At 39.1% G+C, this 19,132-nt stretch overlaps 1 protein-coding gene and 1 non-coding gene across 6 annotated transcripts; both read left to right on the top strand.

Annotated features, from left to right (window-relative positions):
* Nucleotides 1-11: 11 nt before the first annotated feature.
* Nucleotides 12-14,772, top strand: TATDN3 (TatD DNase domain containing 3). 5 transcript variants are annotated; one of them, XM_027565644.1, is made up of 10 exons: nucleotides 14-162; nucleotides 1,759-1,791; nucleotides 2,995-3,068; nucleotides 3,272-3,356; nucleotides 5,595-5,657; nucleotides 6,554-6,663; nucleotides 6,836-6,891; nucleotides 8,142-8,254; nucleotides 10,785-10,862; nucleotides 13,832-14,772. In XM_027565644.1, the coding sequence occupies exons 1-10, from the start codon at nucleotides 97-99 to the stop codon at nucleotides 13,973-13,975; spliced, it is 822 nt and encodes a 273-aa protein (XP_027421445.1). In that variant the 5' UTR covers nucleotides 14-96; the 3' UTR covers nucleotides 13,976-14,772. The 5 variants fall into 5 exon arrangements, with proteins under 5 accessions (XP_027421447.1, XP_027421445.1, XP_027421443.1 ...); XM_027565642.1 differs by having other exon boundaries at nucleotides 10,782-10,862; XM_027565646.1 differs by lacking the exon at nucleotides 1,759-1,791 and having other exon boundaries at nucleotides 12-162; nucleotides 10,782-10,862.
* Nucleotides 11,571-11,642, top strand: TRNAE-UUC. The gene has a single exon. It is a non-coding gene; the product is annotated as a tRNA-Glu (tRNA).
* Nucleotides 14,773-19,132: the final 4,360 nt, after the last annotated feature.

Raw genomic sequence — 19,132 nt, 5'->3', positions numbered from 1 at the left:
AGGAGCACACGTCCGGCCGGAAACTGAGCCCACCGCGGCACTAGCGTTCCGGCTGTGGCTCCGCCGGCGAGTCCAGGGGTTTCGGTGGCTGCTGTGATGGGGGCGGTGGGCGTAGGGCTGGTGGACTGTCACTGCCATCTCTCCGCCCCGGACTTTGACCACGTACGTGAGGGCGAGGTCGGGCCCGTGGGAGCGGGGCGGGCCCCGTCCTTTACCCTTCGAGTTATCCTCCCGTGGGGCGAAGTTCCACGCGTAATGTCAACGTGTTTTACCTGCTACATTGGAAACCAGAGGCTCGTATTAGAGAAAGAAGAGGCGGTTCTGTTTTGGGGGTAAACCTCTCAAGAGGTGACGCTTAAGTTGCGGAAGAAGGACAAAGCGGTGGGTGCATGGTGGTGAGGAAAGCAGGCGGGTTGCAGGCCCCTCGACAGGACAATATTTGGCCAAGATATCTAAAGCCTGGGTGGCGTCCAATGAGCTAAAAAGAGAGAAGCATAAAATCGGACTCAAGAAGTTTGCATAGGATAGGTGAGGCACGAATTCACATTTCATTAGAATCACAATGAAAGTGAAAAGTGAAAGTGAAGTGGCTCAGTCGCGTCCGACTCTTTGCGACCCCATGGACTGTAGCCTACCAGGCTTCTCTGTCCATGGAATTTTCCAGGCAAGAATACTGGAATGGGTTGCCATTTCCTTCTCCAGGAGATATTCCCGACCCAGGGATTGAAGCCGGGTCTCCCACATTGTAGGCAGACGCTTTACCGTCTGAGCCATCAGAATCACAATGGGGATCCTGTAAAACTGTTTGTTGGTTGGGTGGGTGGGTGGTTGAAGGAGAGAGACATGATCTGATAATCCATTTAAAAACCTTTCTGCCGATGTGTGGTAAATGGATAGAGAAGAACAAGGGTTAGAAGTTAGAAAACCGGTTTGGAGGCTTTTGCAGTATTGAGACTAAAGATGATCCAGGTTGCAGGGGAGTTGTAAGCGAGAGAAGCAGATGGATTCAAGTTATATTTTGGAGATCGATTCTTAAGTACATACTGAGAGGAACTGGATGTGCAGAGAGAGGGAGAGGAAGAACTTGAGGATGCTGGAGAGAGATGGTGGTGCTGTTTACTGAGATGAGGAAAAACAAATTGGAGAAGACAGGCAGAAGGAACAGATTTGTTGGGGAGAAAATAGTTATGCTTGGCACATGTTGAAACCTGATGTCCATCCAAGTGAAAATGTCATATGGTCATTTAAAAATTTGAATCTTGGGTTCAGAAGAGAATTACAGGCTGGAGATAAAAACTGGGGACTCACTAGCATAATGAGTATAGTAATGAGATCACTTAACGGGAAGTACACAAAGAGAAGCCTATGGTCCTGAAATCAGAGGAGAAAGAGCCAGTCAAGGAGACTTGATAAGTAGCCGACAGCTAAAGAGAAATATTTGCAGAAGCCAAGAGGAGAAAATATTTGGGGAAAGAAAGAGTAGAAAAGTTGTAGAAAAGAAATGCTACTGAAGGGTAGAGTGGGAAAGAGAAGTGTCTTTTATATTTGACAATAACAGTTTCTGTTCCAGTAGAGTGGGAACATAAGCCAGAATTTACTGAGAGAGTAAATGGAAGGTGCGTCAGCTAGGCTCTTCTCACCACCCTGTTCCTGGCCATCATTGTCAGTCTTAATGTGCCTCAACTGCATTGGTATACACAAGCAAAGGATAGTTACTTATCCATCTAAAATGATCATGATTACTTATGTTTATTTTAGGATCTGGATGATGTGCTGAAGAAAGCCAAGGAAGTAAGCCAATAGCTATATTTGCTCTTTTTTGGTTGTTTTTATTTTCCTGCTAATTTTTATCTAAGATAGTTTGAAATTTTGGTATAATATGTTGATGTTGCTTCAGTAAAACATACATTAACAATAAGCAGCATCTATTGTTTGCTATGTGCCAGACAATGAACTTAAACCCGTTCTGTACATTATCTCATTTAATGTTTCTCAACAACCTTCTAAGGAAGCTACTATTTTATAGGCAGCCGTTACCTGTTTTATAGATGAGGAGGCTAAGGCCTAGATTGACTTGTCCAAAGATGTGTCACTAGTAAAGTGATACAGACAAGATAGTCTGAATCCAGAACACATGCCCACAGACACCAGGCATGCCAGCTGTATAGAACAGGTTGGTCCGTCTGTCAGTTCTTGCTGCTGCTGCTGCTGCTAAGTCGCTTCAGTCGTGTCCAACTCTGTGCCATCCCATAGATGGAAGCCAACCAGGCTCCCCCATCCCTGGGATTCTCCAGGCAAAAGTACTGGAATAGGTTGCCATTTCCTTCTCCAATGCATGAAAGTGAAAAGTGAAAGTAAAGTTGCTCAGCCGTGTCCGACTCTTAACAACCCATGGACCGCAGCCTACCAGACTTCTCCGCCCATGGGATTTTCCAGGCAAGAGTACTGGAGTGGGGTGCCATTGCATTCTCCGCTGTCAGTTCTTAAATTAGCATTATTCTGAAGATCTTGGGAAAATTATAAAAGTTTTCTGAAACATTTTGGTTTGTTTGGAGGAAAATTGTTAATTTGGGGAAGCATTTATGAAATTCATTACAACTAGCATTTTGTGGTCTTCCTTGAAACTTATAGAAATGGTTGCCATTTTTATATATAGCCATCTTTCACTATTGCAGTTTAATTAGGAGTGTGGTATTTGGAGTAACACAGGCCTAATGATCTTGGACAGGTTATATGACTCCATCCAAATGTCTCTTGATCCATACCATGGATTACAGCAATGCCTATGTCAAAAGGGTGTGCAGATTAAATGGGGTAATATTTATACTCACTGAATATATGTCCAAAACGTAGTAGCTAATTAGTGATAGCCATTATATTGATGGAGTGTGAGTGAGCAAGGATAACTAAAAGCACAGAAAACTTTAAATTTTTATTTAGTTGTATTGGATGTATATTGAGACTATAACTAAATTCTATTCATTTTTGTTTCAGGCCAATGTCATGGCTCTTGTGGTGGTCGCTGAACATTCAGGAGAATTTGAAAAGATTATGCAGCTTTCACAAAGGTGCTACTTCTCATAAAGAAATAGAAAAGGATGCATTTATGGTGTCATGTTTATAATATCAAAGATCATCCATTTTTAAAGAGAATGAGAAGGAAAAAAATTACATTAACAGCCTTAAAAAAATTATTTCCTACTTGTTCTTCAGAGTAACATTGTCTCCTAGTCTAATAATCCTGCTTTCTTAATTCATTCTACATTTTTAGGTATAATGGGTTTGTCCTGCCATGCTTGGGTGTTCACCCAGTTCAAGGAGTTTCACCAGAAGACCAAAGAAGTGTCACATTAAAGGTAATAGTCTTATAAAACAGGAGCCATAAAAAATGGTATTACCCTTTGACTCAGTAATCTTCCTCTTTCTGATTTTTATTCTAAAGCAATAATCCAAAAGAAAAAAATTCTATCTTCTTTCACAAAGAGGTTTATTACAGCATTATTTATAATAGAGAAAAAGAGGGAACAGCCTAGCAGTTCAAAAATAAATAGTTAACTTATACAGTGTTAAATATGATGCTACAAGGTTAAATATAATTTTATAGAAAATGTGGGTTATAAGGTATATGTGCATGAGTGCTAGGTCATTTCAATTGTGTTCAGCTACTTGTGACCTTATGGACTATAGCCCACCAGGCTCCTCTGTCCATGGGATTCTCCAAGCAAGAATCCTGGAGTGGGTTGCCATACCTTCCTCCAGGGGATCTTCCCCACCCAGGGATTGGACCCGCATCTTCTGCATCTCCTGCATTTTGGGCAGATTCTTTACCCATTGAGCCATACATTGGCTCCTGTCCCTACTTAACCCACTTCAGTCATTTCTGTTACAAGCCTGACCCCTGTTCTAAAGGTTCTAAAGACTAAATATTTTCTTTAATAAAAAAAAATTCTAATTATTTTAAATCGGTCAGAATAGATCTCTCCTCCCTCCCCTTTGCCCTTCCTTTCCTTCTCTCTACCTCATTTTTGAACAGCATAGTGGAAACATCATGAGCTTTGAAGTCAGAGAGACTTGGCCTGCTGCCTTCTGCGATCTATGGCACTTAACTTTGCCAGGTCTCAGTTTCCTCATTTGTAAATGGTGCATAATTATTTGCAGTATTCCCAGTCATAGAGTATAAAGGTATAGAATATTTAAAACCCCACAATAGAACCACTAGCTCTTAAGGAACTTAAGACCTTATGGAGGAAGTAGGAATAGAGCTAAAGTCAGAAATAGACCTATGAATGTCCTTTGAAGTATTTTTACATCTATTAAAATGATAAAGACCACATATATTTATACACATTAGTGATATGAAGTAGTATTTCTATTAACAATTTACTATCCTTGACTTGCCAGAAACTTCCAAATTATTTCACAAGGAATTGAAATAATCTCATTGTAAGTTTGTTTTCCTTGTTTTTATAGATAATACATATATCCAGAAAGATTTTTTCCCTATATCTGGTCTTCATCCAAATGTGTAATTTCTTTGTCTTAAGGTTTTCTAAGTGTGCTATGTTTGCTGGGTAATCTCTCCAACTTCTCCAGTCCCTTTGAGGTCCCAGAGACACAGATTAGTTTGAACATTTGATACAGAAGATCCTTTCCTGACACTGACCTACTCAGCTATTGTCAGACACCTTCTCTGGTAACTAGGGTTATGTACTCTTAGCTCCTCTTGACAATGTTAATTCTTCTTCATTGAGTCTACTGGAATTGTAAGGCCTGGATTTATCCTCCCCCATCTTCTTTTCTCTCTCTTCAGGCGTAATTATAACATCTTCTCCTGTTCCTCGACCATCCGTTTTTACCTCCCTTTTCTTAATTCTCCTTTTTCTGATTATTCTCACTAGAAGTACTTTGAATTTACATACTCTGAAATCCTCAAAGTAATTTAAAATACGTAGAAGCAAGTTTTCCATATATTTGTTTTTCTCTTACCTTACAAGGAAACCCTTGCAGGGGAAATTCTCTTTCAGTGGAAACAGTGATATGGAAACTAGCAGTACACAGTTACTTCAGTAGTTGACAAACAGCCATATGCGTGAAATTTAGTATTTATATTGTTGAAACTTTAGGACAAAAATAGGGTACGCAGAACTCTAAAGATGAAATCAGTGAAAATAGTGCAAAAGATGTTTGGGATTATCACTATTAAAATTCACAAGTCATTCGTTTGTACCCTAAGAGGAGAATATAATAATGCGCTCCCAGACTCCCCAAGGTGAGTGGCTTTGTTCTTTCTTGCTCAGCTATTCGAGGAAATCCAAATGCCTCCTAAACAGAAGGAAGTGTTGAAGTGGGAATCTTCGTAAGAAGTAATGTTCTTATAACTAACTGGGTATGGGACATTTCTGCTCAAATTTCCAGCTAGAATTACTCACCATTATAGAAGGATTACCATTCCTAGTTCCTCAACTGGGTAAAGGATTTGTATGTAAAGGACCCAGCATAGCATAGTGCCTGGCATGTAATAGGTGTTGATACAAAACCTATGAAATTCCTCTCTCCTTCTATTTGAATGAATTTACTCTTTTTTTTCATCCCAGGATTTGGATGTAGCTTTGCCCATTATCGAGAATTATAAGGATCAGTTATTGGCAATTGGAGAGGTAAATATCCACTAGCTGATCAAGTGATTTCTAATCCAGACCTCCATGTGATATATGAAAGCAGTCCTTAATTCAGTGTTGGTGATTATAACAAACATAGATAATTATGTTCACCCTGCTCAACTGAATAACTTGTCAGTACTTCCTCAGTAAGCAAAAGCACTTAGGGATAAAACAATAGAACGCCTCCCCATGGGCTTGCTAATGGAAGAAGACTGCTTTATTAACATTTCAATATACTTCGCTTTTTTTCCTTTTGCTTAAATAAGGCCATCTCTCTGATAAGTTGAAATAGTATGTACAAGCATACTTTAAATATTAATAGGTTAGTTTATAATAAAAAACTTAATAATTTAAAGTTGTGAAGCATTTTATCACTTGGTAATTCCACTTGTAAAGATAAAAGATAGGAATAACACATTCAGAATATAGCATATAGCAGTGCATGCCAAAATAGTATCAAGGGAAGCAGTCGTTTATAATCATTACTGTCCAGCGTGGGGACCACATGCAGCTGTTGAGCACTGAACTGTGACTGGCCCAAACTGATGTGTGCTATCAGGATAAAATGCACAGAGGATTTCAAAGTCTCAGTACCTCAAAGAAAGAATGTAAAATAACTCAGTAATTTTACATTGATTATTTGTTAAGATAATAATGTGAATGTAATAATATTGATAATGATTTAGGAATAGTGACTTAAAGTATATTATTAAAGTTAATTTCACTTGTTTCTTGTTAGTGTTTTTAATGTGGCTACTGGAAACTATAAAGTTGTGTATGTGACTTGTGTGTATGACTCGCATTATATTTCTCTTGGACAGTACTGCTTCATCATCTGCCTTTTGGGATTCATTAAACCATAAACGTGATTCTGTTTTATTTTTCTGTTATAGGTTGGACTGGATTTCTCCCCCAGATTTGCTGGCACTGATGAACAGAAGGAAGAGCAAAGACAAGTCCTAATCAGACAGGTCCAATTAGCCAAAAGACTAAATTTGCCTTTGTAGGTTAATTATCATCTTTCTATATTAATAGTTCTAAAGCACATTATTGATAAATAATGATTCTCCTGAAATGGAGCTCTACTTTTCTTTTTCTCTTAACTACTTTAATAGATCAAAAATAATATGTTTGTAGTAAATACTTAAAAGAAGGTTTTTTTTGTTGTTAAACAGAAATGTTCACTCACGCTCAGCTGGAAGACCTACCATCAGCCTCTTAAATGAGCAAGGTATGTAGGTTCCTGAGAAAAATGTGCCTAATGTTTTGACAATTCTAGTCCATGTTCTCATAGAAAAAGACATCTTATTTGTTTTCTTAAAGGGAAGGGAAAGGGTCAAGTGTAGTGATGGAAATCAATTAAGATGGTTTTGCAAGTGAGCCTACTAATTATAAGGTTCTCAGTGTGATTGTAATGTCCATCAGACCAGGATAAAGCGAATGAAAAATTAGATCAAGTAAAATAAATAAGTTTTTTTTTAATTGGATCAAGTAATCTTTAGTGCCTTCATTTAAAAATTAGCAGCTCAAATTTTTTCATCAGCTTAACCAGCTGATTAATGAGAAAGAGGAAAACACAAAGCAGAGAAGGGTGATCACATTGGCTTACTCTTTTGCCTGTTTTATAGCTGCTGCTTCAGAAAATGGTATTATTCAGATGGTGGCCATCATACATAAAATGCCCTGTCATCTTCACCAGTTGTTCCTAAAGGAAAAATACTTCTCATAGGATTACTTTTCAAATTTTTTAGTTGCCATCCACAGTAAGAAATGCAATTTATTTTGAAACTCGGTATATACTCATATAGAAACTGACAGAAGTTTAAGAAGCAGTACATCTGTGTATGTGCGTGTGTGTGATTATATTGACTGGCACACCCTGGCCAGTCATGACCCACTAAACTGTTTCCGTAACTCACAGTTGTAACCCACTAAATGTCACACCTGCCATTTGAAAAAACAATATTAAATAGTGAGGTAAACGTAATTGCCTACAACTTGAAAGCATTGTGGTTCTCAGTGGTGAGTACTGAATCCCTTGGGATCACTGAGAGCATGATTTTTATGGAGGCTGAGCAGCCTTGCTTTGAGAACTGGAAGAAGTTTTTGGGAAACCTACTCTGACTGTTGAATTTTTGAACTATTCAATTCCTCATTTCCACTAGCATCCTTCTCAAGGACAGTTTGACCATTTAAAAACCTGTTAGGAACAATAATTTGACACTTCACAAACTTCAAGAAGGTTTGGAATGGGAAGTTTAAATAATTGTTTAAAATTTGTTTCAATTGTATATAATTTATTCTGCAGATTAAGAATTTATTTTTATTCTACTGGTTGAACACTGTGCGTTTATCTACCCTTTAGAAACCTCAGAACCTTCTAGTGACCAACATTTACTTACAATCTGTGTTGTTCAATTTGATTAGTGGGAAAACCTTTCATTAAGGAAATAAAATGAACTCTGATTTACTTTTTGAGAGGTGCTGACAAAGTGTTGCTGCATGCGTTTGACGGTCGGCCGTCTGTAGCCATGGAAGGGGTAAAAGCTGGGTACTTCTTCTCAATTCCTCCTTCTATCATAAGAAGCGGGCAGGTAAAATCTTTCATTAAACTTCCTCTATGCTTTGTGACCTAACACTTTAAAATATGAACTTGCACTTCACTCTCGTGAACTTTTCCTGTTCAGTACTTTTTACGTTACTGTACTGTTGTGTACTGTTCTGGTTTCATTACAAAAATTAATCTTAGGTCCCTACCTCATACTTACATCAAGAGTAACTCATAAATGGATCAGAGACCTAAATGTAAGAGCTGAGATTACAAAACTTTTAGAAGAAGACAGATCCAAATCTTGATGACCATAGATTAGGCAGTGGTTTTCTTTGCCATGACACCAAAAGCACTAACAGCCAAAGAAAAAAAATAGATAAATTGGATCCACACACAAAAAAACTGGGCAGCTCATGCTCAAAAGATCTGAACTCCCCGATAGCTTTCAGAAAAGCATTTTTAAAGGCTGTATGAGGGAGGAGGCTGCAGGGCGTGTGATCAGCTTGTACTCAGTGCTCGAATTGGTTGACATCAAGATACAGTTTTAAGCATCATCAGTCAATCTGATTTCAAATGGTCTGATATCTACATGCTTGAGGTCAGCAGTTTTCATCTGGTGACGGTCTGCTTCCTGTAAAAACAACTTAGGAATGTGTGTCAGACCTCTGCGTGTATCTTTCAGGGAACTGGAAATTTGGTGAGTCTCCTATATGACTGATTTGTACCAGTTTTCCAACCCAACAGCTATTCATTACTTCTATATCTTCACGTTTCCTTAACTCTTAAACCAGCCTTTTAAGACTCAGGGGAGGCAGTAGTCCAAAATTATTATTTTATTTACCAATTTAGCATTTTAGTTTTGTTTTTTAATTTTTATTGAAGTTGATCCAAGATTATTTTTATTTTTCCTACTTTTATCATTCATGGAGAAATTTCTTAGTAGTACTTTTTAGCAGTGGTATCATTTCCTTTTCAAAACTAAAATGCTATTATTCTTTCTAAGTTTAAAGATAATATTTGTGCATTATAGAAAATTGAGACACTTCAGAAAAAGACAAATTTCCGGTCAACCCAACCCATCCTACCACTGAGACAATCATTGTTAACATCTGATTCATATAAAATATGAAGATATCATATTCTTTTTGTTTTGAGTTAGCTTCATGGATATTTTTTGTATCTATAAACATAGACCTATTTCTTCTTTAAAATAATTACGTACTATTTCACAATATGGATGCACCGTAATCTAGTTAAGTAAAGGTTACGTTGTGTCTAGTTTTCACTGTTAACAAACAGCACTTCAGTGAATAAATAGCGTTGTGCATCACAGTTGTTCACATAACTCTTGCAGTTACTGTGTATAAATGGAACCATTAAGAAAAAGGGTATGTATTTTTAAATATGTGGTTAAATCATCACATTTCCTTTGAGGAAGTTTATACCAGTTTAATTTTTGTCTGCCAGCAGGGCATGAGCATACATATTCCTGTGCTTTTGAAATTTTACTCTTTCTTTTTTGGCTGTGCTGGGTCCTCGTTGCTGTGCTGGCTTTTTTCTCATTGTGAGCGGGGGACTTCTCTTTGCTACAGTGTGTGGGCTTCCCCTCGCGGTGGCTTGTCTTGTTGGGGAGCACAGGCTTTAGGGTGAGCGGGCTCAACGGTTGCAGTTCCCAGGCCCTGGAGCGCAGGCTCCTAGCTGCAGTGCTCGGGCTGAGTTGCTCCTCAGCATGTGGGATCCTACCGGACCAAGGATCGAACCATGTCTTCTGCGTTGGCAGGTGGTTCTTTACCACTGAGCCACCAAGGAAGCCCTGAAATTTTACTCTTAAAATAATTTATTTTATCATTGTTCTACTCTGCATCATCTATCTCCTTTCCATTTTTTATCTTAAAAAGTACAGTGGCAACAAGAGAATTGCTCTTGATGTAAAACTCACTGAGTTAATTGAAGTCTTTATAATCCAGGCAAAATCATAAACAGAATATAAAACCATCTGTTTCCTAATCTAAAATTCAAAATATGCACATGAACTTAAATTTATAAACATAAAACCTTGACTGACTCAAAGTGAATAGCAGGAAGAAACCCAGAGTATGGTAGTGGTGGAGAAACAATAGAAAATGATAGAAATCTCTCTGTGGATCTTTCAGTGAGCATGTGGTATCAGATGTTTGGTTTCTTGCTGGATGTACCTCATTTTTCGCTCTTGGTTGCTGCTCTTTTGAGTTCCTAGAGGCTTCAGATAATTTTTGGCAAAGAACGTTTTTTTTTTTTTCTGGCCACACTGCAGTGCTTGTGAGATCTTAGTTCTCCATCCGGGGATCAAACCTGGGCCCCCTGCAGTGGAAGCACAGAGTTCTAACTGGACCAGAGAATTCCCAAAAATGTTTCTTTTTAAATCTGTTAGTGTAGAATGATGAGAACATAGTGGACATTTATTAGTTGAATATTCAGGTATGAATTTTAAATTCCTGCCGAGTAGAATGCATTGCCAGGTAGGTTTAATGCTCCTTCTTTAATCTTTACTTCTCGTGTTTTAAACTTACTAGCTTTCTCTTTTCTCTAAGAAGCAGAAACTTGTGAAACAGTTGCCTTTAACTTCAATTTGTTTAGAAACGGATTCCCCTGCACTGGGACCAGAAAAACAGGTAAACGATTTTCCTATTTCTACATTATTTAGTGTATCTTTCATTTGAAATATTTTCAATTTAGCTGTGTTTCTCATTACAGTGTAAATACAATGGAATCTTACTTTAGTACTAGGTTGAAAGATTATATTGACTTAAATTTCATCAGGTCTTTTCCAAATATGGCTGTAGTGCCCCAAAGAATATGATTTGCTATGGGTCACAACCTAGTTTATGTAATATTGAAATCCAGACCAGTATAGTAGAAAAGCTTAGTGTCTACACTTGAAACTACCACAACATTGTTAATCAACTGTACTCAAAAAAAAAAAAAAAAAAAAAAACCCAGTGTCTAGAGTCAGAAAGACCTGGATTCAGATCTGGTGTGTGATGGTACCCACTAGCTGTGTGACTTTGGTCAAGTTTCTTAATCTCTCTGAAACTATTTCTCATTTGTAAAATGTGGGTAAAATAATAGTAAAATACTTTGAAGTATTACAGTGGGGATTAAATGAAGTAATGTATATGAAAGTGCTTTGTGTGTCTGATATATAGCAGATGCTCGATAAATGTTCATTTTTCTGTTTTGAATTAGCATGCTGAAATTAGCCTCAATGTCTTGCAGTACATGTATGTATTGATATAGTCATAGATATATTTATGAAATTTCTGCTGTACATTTTGTTATTATAGGCCATAAAGAATCATACTTTAAATATTGCTAAGAATTCCCTGGTGGTCCAGTGGTTAGGACTTGGTGCTTTCACTGCCAAGGCCCAGGTTCAATTCCTGATCTAGGAACTAAGATCCTGCAAGCCTCGCAGCACAGCCTATTTAAATAAATAAATATTGCTACCATTATAAGTTATATTTACCTGAGGGGAAGACACAGTATCTGCTTTATTTGCTTATACAGTGCCTGTTGCAGTCACTTAGCACTAAATAACTTCCTGAGTGCCCCTGACTGCCCATCAGAGCTGTCTCCATGCCTCCCATGTTCAGAGGATTGGCGCTTGAGAGTCAGGAGTTTGGAAACAGTAGTGATGAAATTGGTAACAAACTATGATTATTTGTGATTACATTATGATTATTGCTAAATAATGTCCAATTAGTTACATAATTTTATAAATCAGCTCTTATAAAAATACAGAAAAGGAATGAGAAAACAGGATCGTAACTGCAGATATTTTTGTTTGAGTGTAAAATAAAATAGTACAAAACTGCCTTCCTGACTAGTCGAAATAGGAGAAAAGGACCTAACTTTTTTACCCTAAAAATGAGTTTCAAATGCTATTGTAATTCAATTTCATATTTGTATTTTGATGATTTGATCAAAATTGTGTTTTTGGCATAATACCACGCACACAGTAGGTACTCAAAAATATTTATTGAATAAATGAATTTTAAAAGGGAATATGTTTTTTGTTGAGTAAAATGTGTTTATCTTAGACAAATAGAAAACACAGAAAATAATAAGAAAATAGAACCATCTACCACTGAAAGGTTACCACTATAGTATACTGGTTAAAAGTATATACTCTGATGTCAGATTGCTCAGGTTGAAACCTCAGTTGGGCTGTTTACTAGCTGTTTAGGATCCCTTCTTATCCGTAAAAAAGGATGGTAATAATAATACCACCTATCTCCTAGAGTTATTTTGAGGATTAAATGAGAAATTCCATGAAAAACTTAGAACAAAACCTTGCCTACGATAAGCACTAAACAAATGCAGGTTCTTATGTCCTTCCACACTTTTTTATATTCATATATGTACACATAATATGTTTTTCATAAAAACAGAATTAACCTTAACACATCATCTCATGACTTGCTTTTATGTGGTGAACATATGTGTTCGTCAGTAAATAAACACTTTTCCTCATCCTGGTTAATAACTGTATAAATTGTAGCGCATGAGTATATTTAACCGGATATTGCCATGTAGGTTGTTTGTTTCCAACATGGTACAGTTAACTCTTGAATAGCGAAGTGGTTAGGGGTACTGACACCTTCTCCAGCCCTGCGCCACACCATGGAAAGTCCGCATCTATCTGCCCTCCGTGTCTTCAGTTTTACATCCCTGGATCCAGCCCTCATTCACATGGTTCTGCATTCACAGATTCAACCCAAGTTTGGATTGTGCGGTACTGTAATTTTTACTGAAAAAAATCTGTGTATAAGTGGAACCACACAGTTCAAACCATGTTGTTAACAGTATAACGAATGTCCCTGAACCTAAATCTGGGTGCACATTTTTCATTGTTTTCTTAGTAGCCTACATTCTCAAGGTTATTTTTTTTGCTCTTAACAGTTGTCGTATTCCTCTGAACATTATCATCCTGAGTAAATAATAACAACAGTAATATATTTCATCATATCTAAATGACTGAAGATGTACCACTATTTTGTGACCCTTAAGGAAAAAAACACTACCAATTATACTTTCACATGCCATTGAATGTCAGTAAAATATTTATCAGTTTCAGAGACGTTAAGATAGGGGAGAAATGCGTCTTAGAATCAGTAAAATATGGGTGCATAACCTATTTAGTCTTCAGACACACGATGGCATTACTTGAATCAAACTGCACTGCAGCCTGTGGGGTGTAGTGGCCACGCAGCAGAGCCCAGTCTTTACAAGCACTTGCTTGAGGAGCAGACCAAGGGGCAGTTAGTGCGTCGGTCAGGTCACCAAGTGTCCACTATGCAGACTGCTTCATGAGCTAGGTTCTGGGACCTCAGTTGTTAATTCCCTGCCCTAGGGTTTTGTGAGCCCTATGTTTCAAGAGCAGCATAGACTCCATCAGTGTTGTAGCCTTAGCTTTCAGGCTGAAGTTCAGGGCCTTCTCCCCACCCCCTTTAAAAAAAAAAAAGGAAAGAACCCATCAGTTGTTTTAGCCTACTCATTTTCATCTCTTTTATCCACAGTCTCCAAGGATTGCTTCTGTCAAGTGTCACGTTTGATTCCGTGTCTCTTTTTTCTGTTTCAGGTACGGAACGAGCCCCGGAACATTTCCATTTCAGCAGAATATATTGCCCAGGTGAAAGGGGTCTCAGTGGAAGAAGTTATAGAAGTGACAACACAGAACGCGTTGAAACTGTTTCCCAAGCTTCAGCGGCTGCTCCCCAAATAGCCTCTGAACAAAACCACCTGCAGAGGGCAGTGTTTGAGAAAAATAAGTGTCCTGACAAGTCTCAACTGCAGAAGCCACTGGAGAAGTATCAAGATAGAGATTATAATTAGAGACAAGTTTCTCTCAGAAGTAAAACTGTGCTTAGATCCTGAAACCCTGGGTTCAAATTCTACCTTGCACTGCTTTTCAGTTAATGAACTCATAGCAGGAGATTGGGAACACTGCTGCCTCTTACTTTGCCCGTTAAGAGCAACCACCAAATGAACTGAAACCGTTTCTTCTGGCGAGGGTGGCTCCCACAGATAAGAAAAACGTGCTACTGTGATGGCATGGAACAGGCCACAGTTGGATTCTTTACCGCCTCTTTGACTTCTTACAGGATTTATCCAGTGACAGAAGAGTATCTAGTTTCTTATCCTGTCAAAAGTCCTATCTTTTCTGGGTTTGTAAAACTGAACTTTGCATTTTGAATTCTCTCTCTAAGAGAAAAATGATCATGGTTTTTATGTTGATCTTAGATTCTGACTTGGGAAGCCAGTGGTTTGTACAATCATCATTAAACACCAAGCCCCAGAGTTTAGTTAATAATTGATTTTAAGTTCCAGTCTGAATTTTGTCACAGGTTTAAAATGTAAATAGCTTCATTAAAAATGTATCCGACATTTTTGCATACAGTAATATTTTACATTCTTAAGTTTTGAAAATCTCAGGAGAGAAGAGAGTCTTGTACCTAGTGGTGATGGCAGCACAACAATATGAATGCACTTAATGCCAATAAACTGTACTGGTAAACATTATTAAGATGGTAAATTTTGTTACGTGTACTTTACTACAATTTTTTAAAAAAAAATCTTAAATGTAGTTTACAAGGTATTGTGATTAATACCAAAACCTGAGTATTTAATTTTGTTAAATTTTATAAGCAGGAAAAAGTACCTGCCAGAGAAACAACTTCCTAAAAATCGAAGTGATTTTTACATAATCTTCAATATTTTGAAATGAATTCATTTATGGAGGAGTGGGGGTAGAGGGTCCCCAATCAAGTTAGACCATCTAAGAAGCAGAACAGGACCCCTTATGAGATATTCAGCCACTTATCATCATGATGACAGATGAAATTCCCACATTTAGTGGGAGGTTGTATTAAAACTAGATGTCTGAGTTCTCTTTTAACTCTCTTTCGCCCGTTTCCTACCGCCATCTGCTCACAATCCCTTTATCAGACGTCTTCTCACCTTTAAATCCTCTAAGATCCAACTTACAGGACTTTAGCCTACACAGCCACCCCAGCCAGACATGATCTTTGCCCTCTAAACTGTGTAGCCATTTTCTTCATTTATTCATCAGTTTCTTTCTTTTGTTGTTCAAATCGTTAACTGAGCTCTTCCTACAGGTTGCCCACTAGTCTTAGGTCTGTAGGCTGGAGACAAAGACGGTACAGTTCTTGCCTTCAGCTCTCAGTTTAATAAAGAAGATCAACAAGTGGACAAATTGCAAAGCAATGTGAATAGTACTATAATAAAAGAAAAATGAAATACTATGAAAACCAGCCTGATGACATTTAACACGTGACTCCTTTTTCCTAGGGTTACTTTATGTTTTTCACCTCCAGAGATTGTAAACCTTTTGACGGCAAACTACTTTTTTTGGTTTTGCATCTTCTATGTGTCCTGAAGTAGTAGTTAGAAGGGAGCCTGGGTCAGACCTCTCTGCTGACCTTGGAGAGCCTCCCAGAGAGGCAGGAGGCAACTGGAGCTCATTTTGGGGACACAGGAACTGCAGCAGCAGATTTTAGAGAGCTGCTTCTACCTGGTGGTCACTGGTACTGGCAAGTGCCAGTTTGGAATCCTCCTTCAAGTTTATTAGCACCAGGACCTGGTTCTGCCTACCAGCCTGTCAGCCCCAGTACCAGGACACCTCAGCTCTGAGAACCAGCTGGGGGGAGACAGAGCCCCACCCACCAGAAGGCCTGCTGTCTTAAGACCCCTGGAACCCACAGTTACCCTGGGACCCAGCCCTGCCCACCAGGACACCAACACCAGCCTCATCCACCGGTGGACAAGCACCAGCCTCATGATCACCTGGGCTGAAGCCCAGCCCTGTCCATCAGCAAACCATCTTACCAACCATGAGACCCCCCAGGGCCCTGCAGCCAGAGATCCCGGGACACAGCTCCGCTCAGCACTGGGCCAGCACCAGACCCAGGACCTGGCTTCACTCACCAGCAGGCAGACACAAGACCCTGGACCCCTGCAATCCCATAACCTGCCATGGCAGGATCCAGCCCACGCACTGCAGGCTGACACCAGCTCAGAGACATCTTGGGACCCCTCAGTCAGCCACTCCAAGATTTAGTCCCACTCACCAGCAGGTCAGCACCAGCTTTGGAACACGCTGGAACTCACAAGCAGGCATGTGGGTGGGTGGAAGCAGCCCCACCCACCAGCAGGCTGACACTAGATTGGGGAACCCCAGCCCCACCCCCAGCAATCCCAGAACCTGGCTTCACTGACCAGTGGGCCGATGCTAGCCCTGAGATCCCCCAGGACTCTGCAGCGAGCACCTCAGGGCCTGGTCCTGCTCACTAACGCCTAGTAGCCGCTACACAAGGCAGGGCCTGGCAGCCAACCAGACCAGGGGCCAGCCACACCTTATGGTAGCTTCCACAGTACTCAACTTCCCAGGACAGAAGGACACACACAGTCCACATAGGGGGCACCCCTAGAGCACATAGCTCTGGTGACCAGAAGGGATTGAGCAGCAGCTATGAAAGGCCAATTTTCCAAAGTTAGAAAATGTAACCAATATACCAAATACACAGAAAAACAAACAGAGAGTTAGGCAAAAGGAGGTAACAGAGGAATATGTTCCAAAGGAGATGGAACATATTTCATCTTTCATCCAAAGATGAAACCCCGACAGAGCCAAGTGAAGTGGAGATGGGCAATCTACCTGATGAAAAGTTCAAGGTAATGATCATAAAGATGTTCAAAGAACTCAGGAGAGGATTGTAGGAACAGAAAGAGAGATTCAAGGTTTTTAACAAAGAGTTAGAAAATGTAACAAAGAATCAAACAGAGATGAAGAATACAATAACTGAGATGAAAATGCATTGGAAAGAATCAACAGTAGATTAAATGATATGGAGAAATGAAAGAGTGAGCTAGAAGACAGAGTGGAAATCCCTGACACTGATCAGAAAAACAAATAAAAAGAAATGAGGACAGTTTAAGAGACCACTGGGACCACATCAGGTGTACTAACAGTCACATTACAGGGCCCAGAGTGAGAAGAGAGAGAGTAAAGGTCATATTTGAAGACATAATAGCTAAAAACTTCCCTAACTTGAGAAAAGAAACACATAGCCAGGTCCAAGAAGCACAGAGTCTCAAACAAGATCAACCCAAACAGGACCACACTAAAACACACTGTGATTAAAATGACAAAAATTAAAAACAAAATATTAAAAGCAGCAAGGAAAAATCTACAAGTTGCATAATACAAGGGAATTCCCATAAAGATACCGGCTGACTTTTTACCAGAAACGTTTGATCCCTGGTTTGGGAAGATCCCCTCGAGAAGGGAATGGCTACCCACTCCAGTATTCTCGCCTGGAGAATCCCACGGACAGAGGAGCCTGGTAGGCTACAGTCCATGGGGTTGCGAAGAATCAGACATGACTGAGTAACTAACACTTCTGGAGGCCAGAAGGGAGTGGCATGATATATTCAAAAGAATGAAAGGGAAAATCGTATAACCAACAAGACTCTACCTGGCAAGTGTTTCATTCAGATTTAATAGATCAAAAATTTTGCAGACAGGTGAAAGCTGAAAGAGTTCAGAAACACCAAAGCAGCTTTACAAGAAATGCTAAAGGGACTTCTCTAAGTGAAAAGAAAAGGCCTATAACTAGGAACACGAAATTTACAAGAGGAAAGAGCTCATTGGTAAAGGCAAGTATGCAGTAACCGTGGTAAATCAACCATGTATAAAGGACGACTAGAAGACAGAAGTAATAAAATTATCTATACAACAGTTAGTGAAGTGAAAGTGAAGTCGCTCAGTCGTGTTAAGGGATACACAAAACAAAAAGACATAAAATATGATGTCAAAAACAGTAAACGTTGGGGGAGTGGCGTTACAATTCTGGGTTGTAAAAATGAATTTGAACTTAAGAAATCCACAAATTACAACAATCACATTGACAGATTGCTATATATAAACCTTATCATAACCACAAACCAAAAATCTGTAATAGACACACAGCAAAAAAGAGAAAGAAAAACAGATAATAAAAAATAAGTAAAATAAAAAAGAAGAAAATATTAAGAAAAGAGAAAGGAATCCAAACATAACACTAAAGGTAGTCATCAAGACACAAAGGAAGAAAGACTGCATAATTTCACTCTTATGTGGAATCTAAAAAAAAAAAATTAACAGACATAATAAAACAGAAACAGTTCTAGATACAGAGAACAAACAGGGGGTTTCCAGAAGGAAGGGGGTTGAGGGAGGAAAAAAATAAATTAGAGATATTGAAAGGTACAACTTCTAATTGCAAAATAAATGAGTCACGGGTATGAGATGTACAGTGTGGGGAATATAGTCAGTAACTGTGTAATATCTTTGTATTGTGCCATATCATAACTAGACATCATGGTGATCAGTTTGGAATGGATAGACGTCACTGTGTGTAAAAGGAACCAACATAGTGTTGGAGGTCAATTATACTTTAAAAACAAACAAACTCATAAAAAGAGATTGTATTTGTGCCCAGAGGTGGGTGTGGGGGAAGGCCGAAGTACAAAGTTGCAGTTGTAAGACCACTAAATACTAGGGATGTAAGGTACAAATGATAAATTTAATTAACACTATTGTGTGTTATTGGAGAAGGCAATGGCACCCCACTCCAGTACTCTTTCCTGGAAAATCCCATGGACGGAGGAGCCTGGTAGGCTGCAGTCCATGGGGTCGCTAAGAGTCGGACACGACTGAGCGACTTCACTTTCACTTTTCACTTTCATGCACTGGAGAAGGAAATGGAAACCCACTCCAGTGTTCTTGCCTGGAGAATCCCAGGGACGGGGGAGCCTGGTGGGCTGCCGTCTCTGGGGTCGCTCAGAGTCGGACACGACTGAAGTGACTTAGCAGCAGCAG

This window comes from Bos indicus x Bos taurus, chromosome 16 (assembly GCF_003369695.1).
Source record: "Bos indicus x Bos taurus breed Angus x Brahman F1 hybrid chromosome 16, Bos_hybrid_MaternalHap_v2.0, whole genome shotgun sequence".
Taxonomy (NCBI): Eukaryota; Metazoa; Chordata; class Mammalia; order Artiodactyla; family Bovidae; genus Bos; species Bos indicus x Bos taurus.
Note: the sequence above shows the minus strand (reverse complement) of the source record. Positions and strands in the feature narration are given on the sequence as shown.